At 39.3% G+C, this 19047-nt stretch overlaps 1 protein-coding gene across 3 annotated transcripts in view; it reads right to left on the bottom strand.

Annotated features, from left to right (window-relative positions):
- Positions 1-19047, bottom strand: part of RABGAP1L (RAB GTPase activating protein 1 like) — a 229200-nt gene that overhangs the window by 205385 nt on the left and 4768 nt on the right. For all 3 annotated transcript variants that reach the window (XM_074546321.1, XM_074546319.1, XM_074546320.1), the window contains 3 exons: positions 4136-4303; positions 2759-2948; positions 1196-1406 (listed from right to left, as the gene is read on the bottom strand). In XM_074546321.1, coding sequence (XP_074402422.1) covers positions 1196-1406; positions 2759-2948; positions 4136-4270 — 536 coding nt within the window. In that variant the 5' untranslated portion in view covers positions 4271-4303. The remainder of the gene's footprint in view (positions 1-1195; positions 1407-2758; positions 2949-4135; positions 4304-19047) is intronic.

Genomic DNA, 19047 nt, shown 5'->3' with positions numbered 1-19047 from the left:
AGCCCTGGGAGGATTCAGCACACTGTAATTTTGGTGGGACATGATAACTGGAACCTCACAGGACAAGTATTCAGACACCAGGTATGAACACACTCCTCAAAGCCAACACAAGTATCACCTAAACTTTGATGGAATGTGTTATGTCACATGTGGATTCAACTTTTCAGTTCTGTGTAGATTCTTAGGCAGTCCCACAATTACTGATCTCAACTGAAATGAAAGACCAAAGGAACCTTCTGGGTCACTTGCAAAACGGCCCTCCTGAATGGCCACACTGAGTACAAAAAATAGGCACCCTTACATCTTGTGTAAGGGTGTTACTGTTACTGTTGTGACTGTTGCCATTGTAGAAGTACAGAAATACAGTATTTTCTGATGTCAAATGAAACTCAAACTGGGTTCAAAGAAAAAAAGTGGAAGAAAATAAATATTCTTGAAGGGCTTTCTCTTCCTCTACAACATGATAGTCAATACATAAACATAGCTCAGGCAAGAAAGGAAATCTAATCATATCCTTCAGATACCTTGATATCAGAGCTTAAAAATAAGTATCTTGGATATTGAGATGTTCCCTACTTCTGGATGCAAAAATGCTACAGGTACATCCTGATCAAGAACCTTTGACTACCTCATGACTAATTAAAAGACCCTTCTCACATGGTAAAAGCAAATCTTTTCTAGTATCTGGAGATTGTGAGCACTGCCACCATGAGGCAGACATGGGTCAGAGCTGGCTTCTACACAGCAATGGCTGGAAGCAGAGACTGGCACCTCAATTCTGAAACATAGATGGGAGAGTCTAAACTGACAGTCCTGCAGCCAACCCAAGGCCAGAAGGACTCCTGCAACTCATGGACCTTGGAGACATCGACAGACTACGGGGGTCAGGAGAGCACAGGTATTACCAGCTCTCCCTTTCCACTACCTCTCTTATTATCATATTGGAACAGATATTAAGGTAGAAAGAGATATTTTTGTTGTCACTCTGTGGTAGCTGGTACAGCAGCCATGTACTGCATGGTAAATATGAGCACACATTTTGCTGCTTCAGAGGAATTGCTCAAAATTAACTAACTCTCTTCAGCAAGAACCTCAGGCATAAATCCAGCAATTCTACTTCCTTGTGCAAGTAGTAAAGTGAGAAACCACTTCTTATGTGTCTGCTTAAGCAACAAATGAAACTCTTGTGTGTTACCTTACAGAGCCTTCCGGAATGTTTGGGACATAGAGTGTTACAGGTAAAGGGGTTTGACTTGAGGACTTCATGTTTGCCATGGCATGCAGAGCTTCTGGTTCATTCCGTGGGGCTGACACCTTTGTACAGCCCAAATAAGTCAGTTTGTTAAACAGCACACTGTCCTCTTCCAGGGGTTCACTGGGAGAAGTTGGCCCTGGTGCAGAGATTTCTGAAAATGAAGAAAACACTTCTTTAGCCATTTGCTTTTATTTCCACACACTTTTTCTTTCCAATGAGTTCCACAGCCAAATCTCCTACATCTTCCAGGAAAGGACATGAGAGCAGACAGTTCAGCTCCAATAGCAAGAAATCCATTTGACAGCTTAATATTACTATGAAGTCTGTTCTAATCTAATTCATGTTTCCAAGGGTGGCATGGGGACAAACTGCATTTTGATTCTCTTTAGCACCACAGAAACACAGCACAGACATTCTGAATCTTTCTGCGCAGCCCCAGAATCACAGAACCATAGAACATGAAGGGGCTGGAATAGACCTTGAAGATCACCTAGTCTGTGCCCTGTTACTTCTATTCCTTACTACTACATATTGCCATAATACTTAGAATCATGAAGGGTGCAAAACTGAATTATTCCTGTTGGGACTGGAGTGGGGCAAGAGAAACATATCTACAAGTATTTCTTTGTTCATTCATGATAAGGGTTGGGTTCTGTCTGAAGAATGTCAAACAGGAAGACAGTAAGGTACGTTTCTCAGAAATACAGCAGATATGTAATGAAGAGAAGGGTGTTTCCATTTCATATAAATTATTTCTTTTATTTCCAACAGATGCTATAGGAATTAGCTGACAGAAAACCACAGAAGTGCCCTGCATGCTGTTGAGGTAAAAAGAATTATAGGTTAAAGAACAAAAAATGACCACAGCATTGTATCCCTATTATATGTAACAGAATGCATGTGTTTTTATACTGCATGTTTTCTATATGTATCTATAAAAGCTACAATATATTTTACTTAAAATATATACAATATTGTTTACATTAAAAGCTTTCAGTCCTCCCCATTCCATGAAAACTTCATACACCAGGCAAGTACCATAATCACTCCTAGCAACTATCAAATCCTAAGCCAGCATTACTGCTACCTGGTGACACCATCAGAAGTGGCCAGTTCAATCAGTTTGCTCAAGGCATATTTCATTTGTAGGTAGCACAATCCATGAACACTGCCCTGAAACTTCTTGAGCTTCAGCAGCAGCAGATCCACCTCAATTATCACACACTCAGAAACTCACACAATCCTCAGTCCCAACTAAGCCTTGGCTGAAGGAAAAAGGAACATTATTTTGACCAAAGCAGAGCAGTTCAAGGTATCAATCTGGTAACAATCTATTCTTATCTATAATCTTCAACTAAAAATAAGAGAAGGCCCCAGTTATTCTCCAATATAATTTTGGAATGAAGCTCTGGAAAGCTTTATATTTATTTTAGGGTCAACTTGAAACTGCATAAAGAAAAATCCTGCCATGTGTGATGAAGGGAGAAAACACTCAGGCAATACCTGTAGCAGAAGGGTCTAAAACAAGCTGCAAAGCTGGCTGGGCTGTTTGTCCTGCTGACCCATCTGCAGCTGCCTGGCCACTGCCATCACTGAATCCTTCTGGGAGTGCAGTGACATACTGGTCCTTCTCAGAATCCCGCAGGATCTCTTCCATTGCCTTCTCCAGTTCCTCATCTCCATTTGAAAATATCTGTAAGCAGAAAGAGATGACATTTTTTGAAGGTACTTTTAGTTCTACTTTCACTATCAGTTTTCAAATATATAGCCCTACTAATTGCAAAAGTTAAGAAACTTTGCTGAATGAGACAACAAACCAAGAATCAAAACTGAATTAAATATAATCCAGTGTCACATCCCCTTGCATAAAACGCTGATGTCCTCATTGCTAATACAGAACCCATTCATCAAAAAACTACAGACTTCTCTTAGAATAACAGATTTGTGTATTTAGAGCCTCCACTCAGACTAGAGATCAATAGACTTTGCTATAATTAGTCTTAAAGAAAATTTTACTTTCTTAGTCATATCCAGCCCATTTCAGTTGCTTCACCAATTTTCCCACACAAGAGTGGTGCAAGCCTAAGGAAAAAAAATTGGAGATACACACTCCCTTAAAGAAAAATAGAATCGTTCACAACTACCAGCTTTTCAGACAAAAGAAAACCACAGCCATTGCTACATCATGGATTCTGCCTCCAGCCCAACAGCCTCTTTCTAGGTTAAAGAAGCAGATAATGTCTAATACAGACAGAAATTATCAGCTGTAAATAACTGTCAAACAGTACAGCAAAGACAGACTAGGTACTTACTGTCATTTCAGGGGGAACAAAATCCTATTGTTCCAAGCAGAGCAAAACCAGTACATTGATAAAATACAAATTTAGCCATTTAAGCTGTAGTAGCCAATCAGCTGTCACCCAAGAGCAAAAATATTCTGCGATTTAGAGGTAGAAATCTCTTAGAAAAGATCTTACTCGTGCCTAAAGTAGCACTAAGCAGGAAAACTAAATTAGAAACTGAAGTGCAAGACATGGTGTAATCTATTCCTATATAGTCTAATTACATGCTTTTAAGATAACAGTCTCTGATCCCTAAATAAAGAATATTAAGCTTTAAACCAAATCTCATTCTTTGTAAAGTCTTTTACCAATGTATAGATCCACAGAATACAACAAAGCTAACTCCCAAAGAAGTTATTAAAAGAAAACCTGAACTGTCACTTTTGGACAGATTTGTTTAATCCAAGCTGCTAATTTCACTGGTAGTCAGCAAGGACAAAAATTACAGTCTAAAACTCTCCTTAAGCACACACCAATTATGCACTCTTTCTATCAGTACAAACCTTGCCACACATTTAAAAATAAAATCAGAGCAAACCTTTAGCCGTGGCTTCTCATCATTTCCAGAGGCGTCCTCAGATTTCTGATGAACCAAGACAAATTCTTCATTAATTAACGTGGATACAGCCTCAGGAATCCTGCTGGCTTTGCTAAATGATGTTTTGACTTCCATCTCAGGTCAGTATTCTCTTCCTGCCACCAGAACCTAATAATGAAAAATAAATAAACAAATTATTAGTTCTGAAGTTGTACACAGTATGTCAATAGATACAATATAAAGATACTGTGCAATAATAAAATACTTAAGATTATACTACTGTATTTCTCAAACCCTGATTTCATTGGTATATGAATTGATTTATCTGTGATTTAACAGCAGTGGCTGTTATCTATGCATACAGATAACAAATGAAGAGCCCAGAGCTTTGACTTCCCCTGTTTTTCATCTTCCAGAATCTGCTTCCTCTACCTCCCTAATCTGTGCCCCTGGTTCTCCCTCATACAGGTACTTGCCTTACCCAGAGTGTCACAAAGGTCAGGTGAAGATACAGATTACCTGAAGGCTAATTTCCCAAAAACTGCATATTAAGTCTATGCTCTCCACATAAAAACATCATTTAGCAATCACTTATGTTAGGGGCTTTGGTTATCCTTTATATCTATAGGCAGTGAAGTCAAAAGTGATACTAAACCACAATCAGACCCTTCTCACCTAATTTCCCTGAAACTACCTGCAACAGGTAAAATTAACCACACCATTTCAAAATATAAATATAAAGAATATAAACATAAATATAAAACTAAAATATAAACAATGAAACTATAAATATTACAGCAACCAAGAAAAAGTCGTCCTATCACTGCTCACAAGAAAAAAAAAAAACAAATCTAGAAACAAAGAGAAAGGGCAAAATGCTGTTCAGCCTATACATTACAAGTTCATATAAAAATACAGAGCTGAAACATTCCAAGCCTGCAAGCATAAGGACACCTACTGTAGGTATCCATCAAATAAGGCCAGCATGACCTACCTTAACTCAGAATGTCTTCCCTCACTCCTTAGAGAATAAAGAGCTGAATCTTAGACTTTTTTTTCTTATCTATTTTTATATCTTCTGTGTCAAAAAGGGGAAAATATATTTTCAGACTTTATAAAGAGCATGCACTTCAACATATGGTCTACTTCCATTCCAGTTTCCTGAAAAACACTGCTCTGGCTGAGTGCTGGGATGTATTGTGCTCAGGAATCAGAGTTCTGGTGAGTCACAGCACAGGGGGAAAAAATCTGTGACTGTCATTTATGGGAGGAAAGTGCCCAAGGAGGAACAGCTCAAGCCACATCTGCTGTGAGCAGAACAAGAGGAGGTTAAGCTTCACCCTGCCCTTCCCAGCAGCAACAAGGAGCAGAACTGTACCACTTTTACTTCTCTTCCAATTCCAATCACCCAGTGATCAAGAGAAGAATGCTGACTTAGGTCTATCTATAGGGAACTAGAAAAACAGCACAAAAAGAACAAAGACATGCATGTTCTCCACTGTTTTGAACAGGTGTTACTTATGATGTTAGCAGGAACAGAAAGTTTAGCAATTTCAAACCAAAAAAAGCAATTGTAGGAACTAGACAACTTTCAATACTGTAGTATTTTCTATGATTTTTGAAACTACAGTTAACACGCTTTTGCCTTTTCAAAGACTTGGCTTAGCATAACTTACACGCAACTCCTCAAAAAGCTTTTCCCTCTCCCTAACCACAGTTTTACCCATAATCCCAGTGAGGGTATTACATGTAGGAATCCCGGAAAAAAGAATTCAAGTTCTTTAGATATGTGACATGTACAGCATAAAAACTCAGTAGAAGTCACTTTCCAAAAAAGCCTCTAAACAACAGCTGGAATACTCAGACAGCAGCTACAAATCCAGATGAGCAGTTTCACACACTCTGACATCTTTCAGATCTCCAGACCAACCACAAACAGGAATATTTTCCTGACAGATGATGTAAGCTGAGTTCCACCCAGCTCATATAATGGACTCACTGCTACAATAGATTTTGCTTCAACTTTTTTAAAGCATCTTTACTTTAAAGACTTCCTTGACAAGAGAAAGACAAGGCTTTACCACACAAGATTTTAACTATGTCACAAAAAGTTTATTAACTCCATGTATTTTTTAACAAGTGTTGTAAAAACATTGCCAAAGAGCTTGTCTGCAATAAACAGTAAATCTAGCTCAAAATACTAATTCCAAGCAAATCCTCTATATGAAAGTGAAGGACAGCTATTACAGAACTCCTTGAAGGCAATGAAAGGCCAATAGTTAAGATCCCTAAAACCAGTATATCCTGAAGAATCATTATTTTTGCAGTGACATCAGCACTGGAAAAAACAAAAAGAGGTGACTGTCAGCCACATTAGGAGCAAAGGCCCGACTATCAGAGACCCCTCCTGCTCCCACTGCACACTTCTTATTGCTGCACCTGATGAGGACAAAAATAAAGCCTCAACATTGCTTCCAGCCCATCTGCACAAAGGAGGGATCACAAGATACCCTATTTTGACAGGTTTTTTGTGTTTTAATTTTCCATTTATTTTTGAGCTTACTTATGGCAAATTAACACAGAAACTCCAATGGTTTCTTTGGATGGTTTTACTTTATTTATTATGAGTCAAATGTAGATTGCTAACACCAGATTTTCACCAGTTCTTCTTTCTGCAATCAAGTAAGAACCAACAGGCACCATGTGAACTACGAAGTGTTTTCTGTAGCAGTAGTTCAATAATAAAAGGAGGAAAAATGTACCATTTGTAAAGCCAAAGAAAAGTAGGGTCATGCAAATACAAAAGGATACTGGCACACTAAATACTTATTCTTGCCCCATATTGGGTAAATGGAGATTAAGAGAATTTCTACTTCCTAAACATTAATCCAAAAGTAAATTTTATACACATTAGATAACACGGAGGAGCTCCTTATTCAGGTCAGATAAAATCAACTGCAAGAAAGTGCATGGCATGCTGTGAAATTGAGTTACAAGGCCTTTAATATGTTTAAGAGTGTACTCCAAGCCTGCCTTTACAAGCAGCTTAAACCACCACAGCCAGTGCAGACACACACCTTTTTCTATACACAACTACCTGAACTGGATCAATCAGCACCCCAGAACCCCTCATTCCAGTCCTACATTCCAACCTACAGTCAGTGCTCCCCACCCCACTGCAGTACAAACAAAGAAACTTTAGCTTCAGTTTGGCAGTAAAACACAAACACAAGCAGATAAGGCATTTGGGAAAAGCTTTATTCACTGTATTTTATGATCAGTCTTTGACCAAAAACAGGTTTTAATGCCAGAGACAAACTATCATGGTCAAGTCACTCCTTCAAACTAAACAATTTCAACTCTAACATGAACCTTACTCGAGAGTATAGCTGTGATTCTCATAAAGACTACTGAGATTTACGTCACCTTAAGTGAGAAGAGAAAAAAGAGAAAAATTATATAAAGAGAAAAATTTTGTATTTTTTCCTTAAAGACATATGATGTAATATTTCAGCCAAGTGCTTCTGAGGAAAAGCAATAAAAAGAATACAAATCTTTCTAAAAGAATAATGCATTAATATTTTTTGAGGTAGAGAAAAACATCTGAAGTTTTTTTTTCTTAGTAATAAGAAGAGAGATCCATGCACTCTGGACTTTCCAGTCATCAGCAGTCAGGTGATGGCCGCTCTCACTTCCCTTGTGCCATTGGCTCTAGCCCTCTTTTTTACTCACCACCAAATTACTCACTTCAAACCTCCCTTTTCCTACACATGTAAGGAAAAAAAGGACAGCTGACATACTAGACATGAACAAAATCTAGGAACAGACTCCTATTACTAAACTCAAGCATCTCACTTTTTTTAATTGTCCTTTTTGAGGAAAAGTTTAAAGAATGTAAGAAGTTATTTCTGACCGCATTAGTCAGAACATATAGAAGTTGTTCAGTCCATAATCACATCAGGTTTACTCCCTGATAACCTCAACAGCTGAATGCTGGCTCAGAATCCTGAGGAATTAGGTTTACCATTTGCTTTACCAGCTTAAAGTTTCTAGGAGGGCAGCAATCAGCAGTGAGCAGCTGCCAGTCAGGGACAGGAAAGAGCAAATCCAAAGCACTTCAGCTGCCTCAGCTCCAAGCCAGCTCCTTAGCTTGAGCTGCTCGTGGAGTTTAGTTTAAACTACTGATGGAGTTCAGTTCCAAATGAAAAATACAATCTCTGTTCTGCCATTGGTGATCCAAGGATTGCAACCTCAGGTCAGATAATGCCTTCCCAAATCCTCAGAGCCAGGAGTCAGAGTAGCTCCTCCGACAGTATCTTCCAAAAGATGGCAACAAATTCAGCTGTCAAAGTTCTCCTCACAGCAGGGAGCACTGGGAAGTGTGTACTGCTACTGTGAGGAAGTAATTGCTACAAAAGAGGTACCTTGAACAGTCATGCTTCTTCCCACAGAGAAGGTATCTTCCCCCCATCCTTTGGTGAATAATATCACACACACACAAAAATCAGGAACAAATACACAGGAGGAATTTTTTCTAAACTCAGTGAAAGAAAACCTACTATGATAAAAGAATTACATTTTTTAAAAATAAGAATTTCAGATAAGGTTTTTCTGACAAACAGATTTTAAGACCAAAGAACTTTTGAAATACAGTGAAATTATTCGGACATAGTTTCAAGAGAGAGTGTGTTTGGAGGTGTGGTACGATGTGTGGCTCTTGCTTCAAAACACATTTTAAGCCATAAGGACAACACAAGGTCTGCAGAAAAAAGTTGCTTTTGTCTGTGAGCTTCATGATGTAGATTTGGTCAAGTCAACCTCTGTGATGTGCATCAGCTCGCAGTGGTTTGCTTACACACAGTCCTGGATAAAAGGTAAGTAAGCCCTACCACTTGGACTGTTTTGGATCCAGTGATCAAAACTTACTTTCATATATGTACAGTACTAAGCTGTGGAAGGCTCAAACCCAGCAGCTTCCCCACTTCATTCCAGAGAGGCACCCCAAGCTCACTACAGCTGCCTTTGTAAAGCAGCCTAAGGGATTAAAGAGCAAGAGAAGGTGAAGAACAGTGATTCTAGAACACCAGGGGGATTCAGCACTGAATCAGAGCAAGGACACAGGACAGAAACACTCCTGATTCCTTCTCCCCATAACTCCTCCATGTACTCACACTGAACCCAGACTTGCAAAAACATATCACATGCAGAACACAAACACCTAGGCAGTGACAGACCACGAATCCATGGGATTGCAGAGCACCACAGGCCAAGGCACTGCTGCAGCACACTCATCATCACAGGAGAAAGAATCTAAGCTTCTGGAAAGCCACTGGCTTTGCAGAAGGAAACTGCTTTGCAGACCTGACAGATTGAAAAACTTCCTCTGCAAACTGGTCTCCTAAAGTAAACATAATTTTTACATGAATCAATCTTCTGAAGTAGGCATCAGACTTTTTTGTATTTACTTCCAGTTTGTGTTCAATATCTATTTCAAAGTTACTGCCCTAGGCCCCTGTTGGTTTGTGGAAAGTAAAAAAAAAAAAAAATTAAAAATTTTGCTTGAGTATTATAAGTACCCAAAAAATCAGAAAATGTGGAACTATGAAAAGATAGCAATTAAGGGAGATAAAGATTGACCAGCAATTAAGGGAGACAAAGGTTGACCCATTTTAAGCAAGCAACAAGAGATAGGTTTTGAAAGGAAGTTTCTTACCTGCTTGAAAGAAGACAATCAAAAACAGGCTAATTCATACTTTTTTTTAGCAGAGAAACATTTTTTTAGCAGCGAAACTTTTTTTTAGCAGATTGTCAGCTTGTCTGACAATTTCAAACTGCAAAAAAACCCCCAAAACCTGGGAAATAAGTTATACCTATTTTCAGAACTATGGTTCCCCAAGAGGATCTCTGGGACCTTTATGAAGAGGAAAGTCCAACAGAACTATGCAGAAATTTGTCTTCTGCTCACTGAAGTCTGAAGCAGAAAACCACCCCAAAAGACATGGTTTATTCCCTTTTTTGAGCTACAGGATACAGTTCAGGACAGCAAAATGAGCATTAAACTGAGGAGCCTTGCAATCACTCCATGACTCACATTTCCAGATGGCTGAAGTGGTGTGGTGACTCTCTCACCCCTTAGGGAACAGGACAGTGCCTCACACACAAACACAGAACAGAAACGCATCTAAACTCTGGATTAGCCTGGCTCCTACCCCATGAGCTCCCTGCCTTTAATGGGGACACCTTCCCCAGAAAGCCACAAGTGCTGCAAACACACAAAGCTTCACCTTTCTATGCTTCTGCCCTGGAAGACTAAACAATCTGATAAAATTCCATGATTCTCTACATTGAGGCACTACAACTCACCAGCTGCTCCAAAACCCTCTACTCTGAGTGACATTTGCAGAAGAAAATTCCAGATGTCATAAAATCATTTGCTTAAATCTCACTGACCACAACAGCACTACAATTTAAGCTTTAATCTCAACTTCTCTCTGCGTAACCTTTTTTTATGAGAAACTGTCTCTGAGCTCATAGTACAAACTGTTGTATTATCCACAAATTGTTTCCCAGTCTTATCTCTGGCAGTGAAATACTATGTAAAGAACATAATGGAAAAAACAAACAACCATTTATTTGGCTTACTGATATGATTTCCCAGGAATAAAATCAACTTAATGAGCAACAGAGCAGTATCACTGTAGGTTAAACACATACATATATGTAGATAAAAAATGCTTATTTCAAGAAAAGCACTGTTAAGAACAAAAATCTTGTCAAATAAAAAAAAAAAAAAAAACAAAACGAAAAAATCAAAACAAAGCCACAAAAAATAAAGCAAAAAACCCACCAACTAGAAAGTAACCACTGGCTTATTTTGGCAACAGTGTCTCCTCTGAGAAAGCAAACCCCCACTATGTAGCCAACAGCAAATAATTAGTCTGTTCATGATGGCAAACTGTTTGGAATTGTTGTACTGGGTGCCTAGATACAGAGGTTTTTCCAGATCCTCTTACACTTCAATAGCCAAAATCAATCTCATAGCCAAAGAAGAGCAATTTAAGGAAAACAGACTCAAAAGAGAGCTACACAAACAAGAAAATGTCTGTTCTCCTTCAAAAACATACTGCATCTGCATCTCCTCAAATAAATGATAAGCAGCACTTGTCAAAAACACCTCAGTGTGAATACTGAGACATTTAGTGCAAAGGAGAGAACCAGCTTTCCTGACTCGAACCTCTGTGTTACACACAACCCACTGAACCACTTAAATATTACACAGCCACAGTGTGGAGCTGCTTGAGGGGAGAAAAATACTGCTTTTATTTAGCTTAAAATTAAAACCACAGAGGTAAAGATCCATTCCCATAGGAATGGTGGGCATATGGTTGGTTCTGAGCTGGAGCATGACTCAAGCAAGGCAAACTGTAAAAACTGATCTCAAGGCTTGAAATGTACAAATTGGGTGGCAGAAGCACCATGAACACTGGATGAAATGCCAGGTAAGTGGAAGCACGTCAGGAAAGCTGCTGGCTACAAAGGCAGACACCCAGCAAACTGGGGGCTTCCTTCTGTTTACTTGTACAATTTGAGCAAGCAGGAGTCATGGATGACAAGCTACACCTCAAACAAAAAGTTAAAAACAAGGTTGGTGGGATTCTTTTGAACAATTATTTAAATAAATTTGCAGGCCTAAGATTTGTCCACCCACAGAAGAGAGACATCAGCAGGAGAACAGAGCACACACTTGCCTCTTCCTGCCACAGACTGATTCATGTTTCAAAGTATAGCAGATGTGAGCTTATCCAATTAGTGCTTAACTAACCTAAGGAAATATATTTTATTCTCAGCCACTCAGGAGAAACCCCTCTCTTCTCTATTTATTCCCTTCCAAAGAGTATAACAGGTAAGTGTTTTGCTACTCTATAGGGATGTTACCAGTCTTTATGTGTTTAAAACAAAAATAAGCCAACGAACCACACTTTATACATCAAGTTCTGGTAAACAGGTTCATTCATTTAAGCAGTAGCTCATTCTGCCTCAAGGATAAAGCAACTCTAGTACACTTTCACACTGTTTCCCTGACACCAACTGAAAAATAAAACTTGAATTTGTGCAGCCAGTAATTGTTTTTTAACTTTGAAAAGTTGCATACTCTTACTTGCTGCTTTATATTTTCCAAAGCTGGAGATGGCAAACCCAAATTGCTTTTTTTGTCATTGCTATACGATGCTGGCAGGCAGCATTCAAAGTGAAACCAATCACCAGCCAAGTTACAAACTGCATCACCACTCAAAAATATAATGACCTATATTCCAGATGAAAGCATAAGCATGATGCAATCCTTGTTTTAAGGAGATTATTCAATGGTTTATTCCCTAACTGTAAAAATAACATTGTGGGTCTAATGCAACCAGTGGAACAACCTCTGCCCATTATATAAATTTAATATTTCAACCAGGAATTTTCCTCACATGCCTCTACGTCCTGAAGTAATCACATGATGTAGAGCAAAAGAGCCCATATGGAAGAGCAGTGTGAGACCAGGCAGCAGAGATCCCAGGTGCCAGCCCACTTCTGTGCCAAGAGTGCCTTATCCTGTGTCACCACGACACTGAAACCCACTAGAAATCCTGATTCCCTGCCCTGCACTGACTGCCTCCAGGGTTAGTAAAATCCTTGTTCCTCCAAGGCAGAATTGGAAGTTATGACAGTTATTACCTTAAGGTTTGCAGTGTGCATTCTGGGAATAAATAATGGCAATAAATCTTGCAAAAACACAGTAAAAGCAATTCATTTTCTTGATGCAATTTTCTTATCTCACATTAGCCAAGAAGCATGAACAAACCCAGTACCTATCTGAGGAGGCTGGCTATCCAGAGCAGTTTGGATTTTAAGTGTTTCATCACAAGTGAATTGATAAATTCACTTGATTGTATGAAAGAAGACACGAGAAGCCAAAAAATCTTTGTTTACTATGCCCTTTTTTCTTAATCAGAATGTCTCTCTCAAAGTTTCAGAGAGCTTCCCAAATATTATCACATCGTACCATCAGTTTCAACATAAATGATGCATGACGTTTATTAAATGTAGACATGAAAGCTTACTATCCATGTTTACATACTGAATACCCCCACAAAATACTTTTACTTAAGGAAGCAAAGTCAAAGGCAGCTAATCTAAAAGTAAAAAGAAAATCACAGAAAGGTGAAATGGTCAAACAAAAAGGCCATGCTCTAAGAAGTGGTTATATAAACCTGTCCTTTCCACAACCTTACTTTCAGCATCCCGCCCCTCTCTCCTTTAAGTTAAGAGTGTTAAGTTATGGACAAGCTGCTACTGAAAGGTCAAACACACAGTTAAGAGACTGCAACTACCAAAGGCAGTGTCTCAATCAGCCTCAGAGCCAGAGAGGGCAGTGCTGCCCTGCCAGGAACAAACCCATGGAATAAGCAAAGCACATGCTGCAGTCAGGATGGCCAGGACACAGAGTATCACCGTACAAGATCAGAAAGCTTCAGCCCACACAGAGCACCACCACACCACATCCGAAGGCTGCAAGCATGTGCCTATCTTGTTCTTTAGCCCAGCCTTTTATCCCCTCCTGTTGGTGCCCTGCCCCTGTGTGCCCTCTGTGCCCTTTGGTGGCTGCTCAGTGCCCCTGGGCACTCCATGGCTCACTGCTGTCAGTGCTGCTCACCTGCTGCTCACAGCTGTCACCAACTGGGGTGAGGCTCAGCCCAGCCCCACTCCCAATTACCCCAAACTGTGTCCCTACACAAACCTGAATATGAAGAGTGACCTAGAAGAGCACCAGCATCCCACCCTCATCTGAGTCAGAGTCATCTCTGTGCAAAGTTACCAGTGGGGTGTTCAGAAGCCCCAGCAAAAGCAACGATAATTAACTGCACAACTGCACTGTACAAACGCAGAATTGCTGCAGCACCTCACACGAATTTCCTGGGCAATGTGCACAATAACTCACCTGCTCATTCCATACTCCCCAGTGAGACCCCTGAGCTCAACTACTGACAGAAATAACAAAAAACACAATCACAAAGGCCAGGGAGAGAAACGTGAGAGACTGCTGGAACAAGGACCACTTAAATTGGTCTTATTACACACTTTGATTTCTGTGGCTACTGTCAAAAGCTCGATTCTAAACCACACTTCAGTCTGACCCCTTTATGTTCAGTCTGACTTACTGATGTCTCTATGCGATGAAAGAAAAGAAGAACCGGGGAGGAGAAGCTATAAGGGTCAAAAGCAAGTTATTACTCAAAAACCATGGAGAACTTCCAACTTCACATTACTGTTTCAAAACTTGACAAAGTATTTTCTTGGACATTTTGATCAACTCATTTCCTCTCTCCCCTCACAGTTTTTACCCACATCTACTAGGAATAAACACTAAGATTTAACCTTCAACACAATATAAAAATCATTTGCTGACTTCCATTTCTTACTTGTTTCCTCAGAATTGTTTAATAGTTATGTCCAAGAATAATTCTAGTTATCAGTTCCTGACTTCTTGCGAGTTTAGACTGCCAACACTAATTTTTAACAATTAAGATCAAGTATGGCAGGGTTAAAAACACCTCTTATGGTATGAGTGTACCTCTGTGAGCAAACACAAACTGTCTACAGAAACAGAAGGGACCAATGCCACCAGACTGCCTGATCCAAGTTCCAGCTTAAGTTTTACTCCAGAAACAACTGCTGGCACACACAAAACTTCTCACTTGACTCCACTGCTGTTTTGCACTCCTGTGCTCACAAACACTTCAGTTCAAGCAGAAGTACTGAAAGGCTACCCAGATTTCAGTAGCATCTGGAAGAGGCAGGAGGTGGAAAATGGCCTTAAAAAAAGCTGCAAATCTTCCTGCCTCCTCTGCTAAGATCACACTTCATTACCAAGCACCAAAGTGAGCACAACAATGCACAGAACACAGACCAAATTCAGCAGCCAGCACCAGGGGCAGCCATGCAGCACTGCCACCAACCAGTTATTTGAGAGTTCTCTTCAAAATAACAGGAAATTATGAAAGTATACACCAGTGGAACAAAGTAAAATGAAGGGTTTACAGAATGAAAAAAAAAATCCATTTCCTGCCACATGCATTTCAGGTTAGTCAGTCTAAATCATATAATCTAGTATTTGTTTCTCAGTAACAGCCAATTAAAAAAACTCCAAGCTTCTAAGGAAAAAAAAATACCAGCTTGCAGCATTCAAACTCTTAATAAAGGGAAATATACCAATATCTTATTTAAATACAAAGAAAAAATAATTATTTTTCAATTATTTTCAAATTTAGTCAGCTTTTAAATTTGAACACTGACTTCTAAATTAAAATTCTGGACTTTGTATTTTGCATCTAAATACACACAGGAAGAGAGAAAGCACTGGACTAAGAATATTTGCATTTTATTTTCACACTGATTTGCCTGCAGAGGCCTGAGCACTGAAAACACACAGCAAAGCCTTTGCCCTTAATTAAAATCTTGGGACAAGAATAAAGAGTTAGAAAACAAAGAGAAAAATAACACATACATACTTTTTGAATTGTAATGTATTTGTTAAAATAGGTATTTGTATTTTTACAAATTTGTGTACTGCAACAGATCTGTGGATCTCAGCAAAATAATTCTGTCAAATTTCAGAAAAAAACAGTAATATTTTGCATAGGCAATAGAAGTACAAATTACTGTACTACAAACTGTCTTACTAAAAGTAAGACTAGAAGATTAAAATGACTGAAGTACAAACTGTCTTACTTACTATGCTGAAATAGAGGATAACACGACACCAGATCTCTGCAAAGTGCAGTAATCAAGTCAAAATATTTAAATTGATCTTCTTTAAACTGTTTTCCACTGAAGGAACTTCAGAAAAGGCAGATTTCTACAGAATTTATAACCAAAACATTCAAACCCACCTGGAAACATGCCACTCTTACACCATTGTGAAGCTCTAACACCTCCTGTGTAATTGTACTCAGCAGAAAAGCAAAGCATTCAAATGTAACTGCTTCTCAAATAAACATTGTAGGGAACAAAAGAGGAAATTCATTTCTGGTTAAAACAAAAACCAATTTACCAGAACAGGATCCATTTCCCTAAACAGTAGCAAAGATTATCAAAACTAACTATACAATTAGTTTACACTAAAAGTCAATCCTTTGAGTAAGATTCTTGGACAAAGCCTCAACTCCCATTCTTTTTCCTTCCAAAACAAAGAATTAAGTCATATGCATGGACAACTCCAACAGATCAGCATCTGCAATTTGCTTTCTACCCCCAAAAATTTTGGCTGTGTGACTTAAGGTACATACAATTGACATGACCTAATCAGAAAGGTCAGCAATACCTGAACTGAAAGCACAGCTACCTAACTTAGCCCAACACCCTGAAAGTCAGAGGTTTAAGCATCACCTACCACTGACAAGAAGTGTAACCTCAGGACTATCCCATAATGACTAAGTAATTGTCTTCTGGAAACTTGTACCATCACACCTTGCAACACAACATACAGAGGTTTTGGTGATGAAAGTATAAATAAATAGTAAATACACATACACACACACACAAAATGTAAGAGACCTTCTGAGAGTCATGTTTATTTATTTACCTGCAAGAGAAGACCACGGATTAGCCATGACTGGTTACTCAAAACTGACTCCTTTCATCAAAATAATCAATAGTGCACAAGTTTCATAGCACATGCTGAGAAAGGACTTTGTTGTCAGTCACATTCACACTGATTTCATTCCTCACCTGTGTCACTGATACACTGTATGACAGAAACCAACTTATTTCACTTCTAAGCCCAAGAGTGACATGGAAACCTTATTAAGCGATTTAGCAAATGGCCTTCAAGATCCACTCTTAGATTCACTCACTGACTGAAAATCCTGTTCTGACAGTTTACTGCTTCTAAAAACACCTTTCTCTTTCCTTTTCTCTGCCCTTTTACCTTTTCTTCTCTAGTTAGAAATCATATGGGAGACAGCAAGAATTTGAGCAATTAAGACAGGAAGCTGTCCACCATCATTAGTAATGACATTTCCTATTTAAAAGTTTGCCAGTAGCCTAATGTAAAATGAAAGATTACACATGAAGGCAAATGTGCACATTATAATTTTACCATTAATTACCAGAGTTAATGTGCACTGTTTTGCATCAAAGTGTAACTCCAGAATCTTTCTACTACAGCAGAAAACACTTCAGAACTCCCAACCATGCTAAAAAGGGTATTTCTAGTCCACACAGAGGAAAAATATTCCCCATATTATCCATACCAAAGCCCTATTTGGACAGAGCAGCCACACCAGTAAGTGACATACCCAAGGCTTTACCTTCATACCACTGAATCACCATAACATCAGCACAAATCACACTTACACCAGTCAGGAAACTGTAGGATACATCAAGCACATGCAGAGGGTTTAAACTAACCAAGAACTTAATTTCAGACTATCTACACAAATTGTAACTCAAGAACTCATCCCCTTATTTATCTTGAATAAAAAATGCTTCAATTTCCAAAATTTTAGTTTATCCCAATGATTTCTCAAATGGATTAAGGAATCAACAGAAAATAATTAAATTAATTCCAACTGGAAGCATTTATGTACAGATGGCATCAAGTACTTATCCACCCATCTTGCTGTTAAATATTAACATCTTTTCAATGAAAAGGGAAGGGCATACACTGAAGATGTACATTTCTACATGGAGTTAGTGATGGGGGAAGAAAATTAATTAAGAAAAAAAAGAGAGAGATGTGGATCATTTTTCTCATTGCTTTGTCTCCTTGGTACAAATTGCACTCTGCATCTCAGACAGGGCTTATCCCCTTATCCAAGAGCATGATACTGCTTGCTGCTTGTTTAGGGGGAACTGAAATCTTCCATTCAACCACAACAAGCTGAGGTTAGAATCATTCATTAACCAACACTTCAACTAATTTCAAAGTTTTACCTCTTCACAGATAGAAAAGGTTTGATCTCTGCTTCACAAGCACCCAGCAGGCAGATGCTGGAGAAGCTACCCAAGAGCAGCCCAAAGACATAAGGTTTAGAATGGCATTGGGAAAAATCAACATTGGTAGCAGAAGGAAAGATAAGGAAGAAGTGCTCTCTGTGCTCAGTGGAACAAGTCACCTGTTAACAACATACATGAAAAAGGATGACATACATGCAGCTTTTTTGCCCCAGTTTTCACTGGCAAGGTCCACTCAGAAGCCTTCCAGACCCTTGAGCCCAGTAGCAGTCTGCTGGAGTGAGAAGTCCCCTCCAAAAGAGAAAGATGAAGTTTGGAAGCACTTCAGAAAATGGGAAACATACAATCTATGTAACCAGATGGGCTATATCTAAGAAGCCTGAGGGAGCAAGCCAGTGTAGCTGAGCTATCACACTCTACCACTTTTTAAAGGCCATGAGACTGTGAGAGGCTCCTTCTGACCAGAAAAAAGGCAAATATCACAACCAATTTCAAGAGCAAGGAGGAGGATTCAGGCAACCACAGATCAGCCAGCCTAACCTACGTCCATGAGAGGGTTATAGAGCAAATTCCCCTGGAAGGCATCCCTCTGCTCAAGCAGCACAGGAAGATGACAGGGAATAGCCACCATGGATTTAGCAAGGACTGATGATGCCTGAAGAACACAAGAGCTTACTGCAAGGAGATGTCTGGCTTAGCAGAGGATGGAAGAGCAGAGGACACAGAAGGCCAGTAACAACAGTCTCCCACAGCATCCCTACAGCCAAACCGGTGAGACAGGGGTAAGGGAGCAGTGAGGTGTTTGGGAATTTGCCACGACTGCTGAGCTGAAAGAACAGCCACAGCTGTACCAAGCTCCATGCAAGCAGTTGCAGTGGCATCTCCTAGGGATCACCTGGATGAAACCAGCAGTA

Source organism: Zonotrichia albicollis, chromosome 8 (assembly GCF_047830755.1).
Source record: "Zonotrichia albicollis isolate bZonAlb1 chromosome 8, bZonAlb1.hap1, whole genome shotgun sequence".
Classification (NCBI taxonomy): Eukaryota; Metazoa; Chordata; class Aves; order Passeriformes; family Passerellidae; genus Zonotrichia; species Zonotrichia albicollis.
The sequence above is the reverse complement of the archived record's forward strand: the minus strand, read 5'-3'. Positions and strand labels throughout refer to the sequence as shown.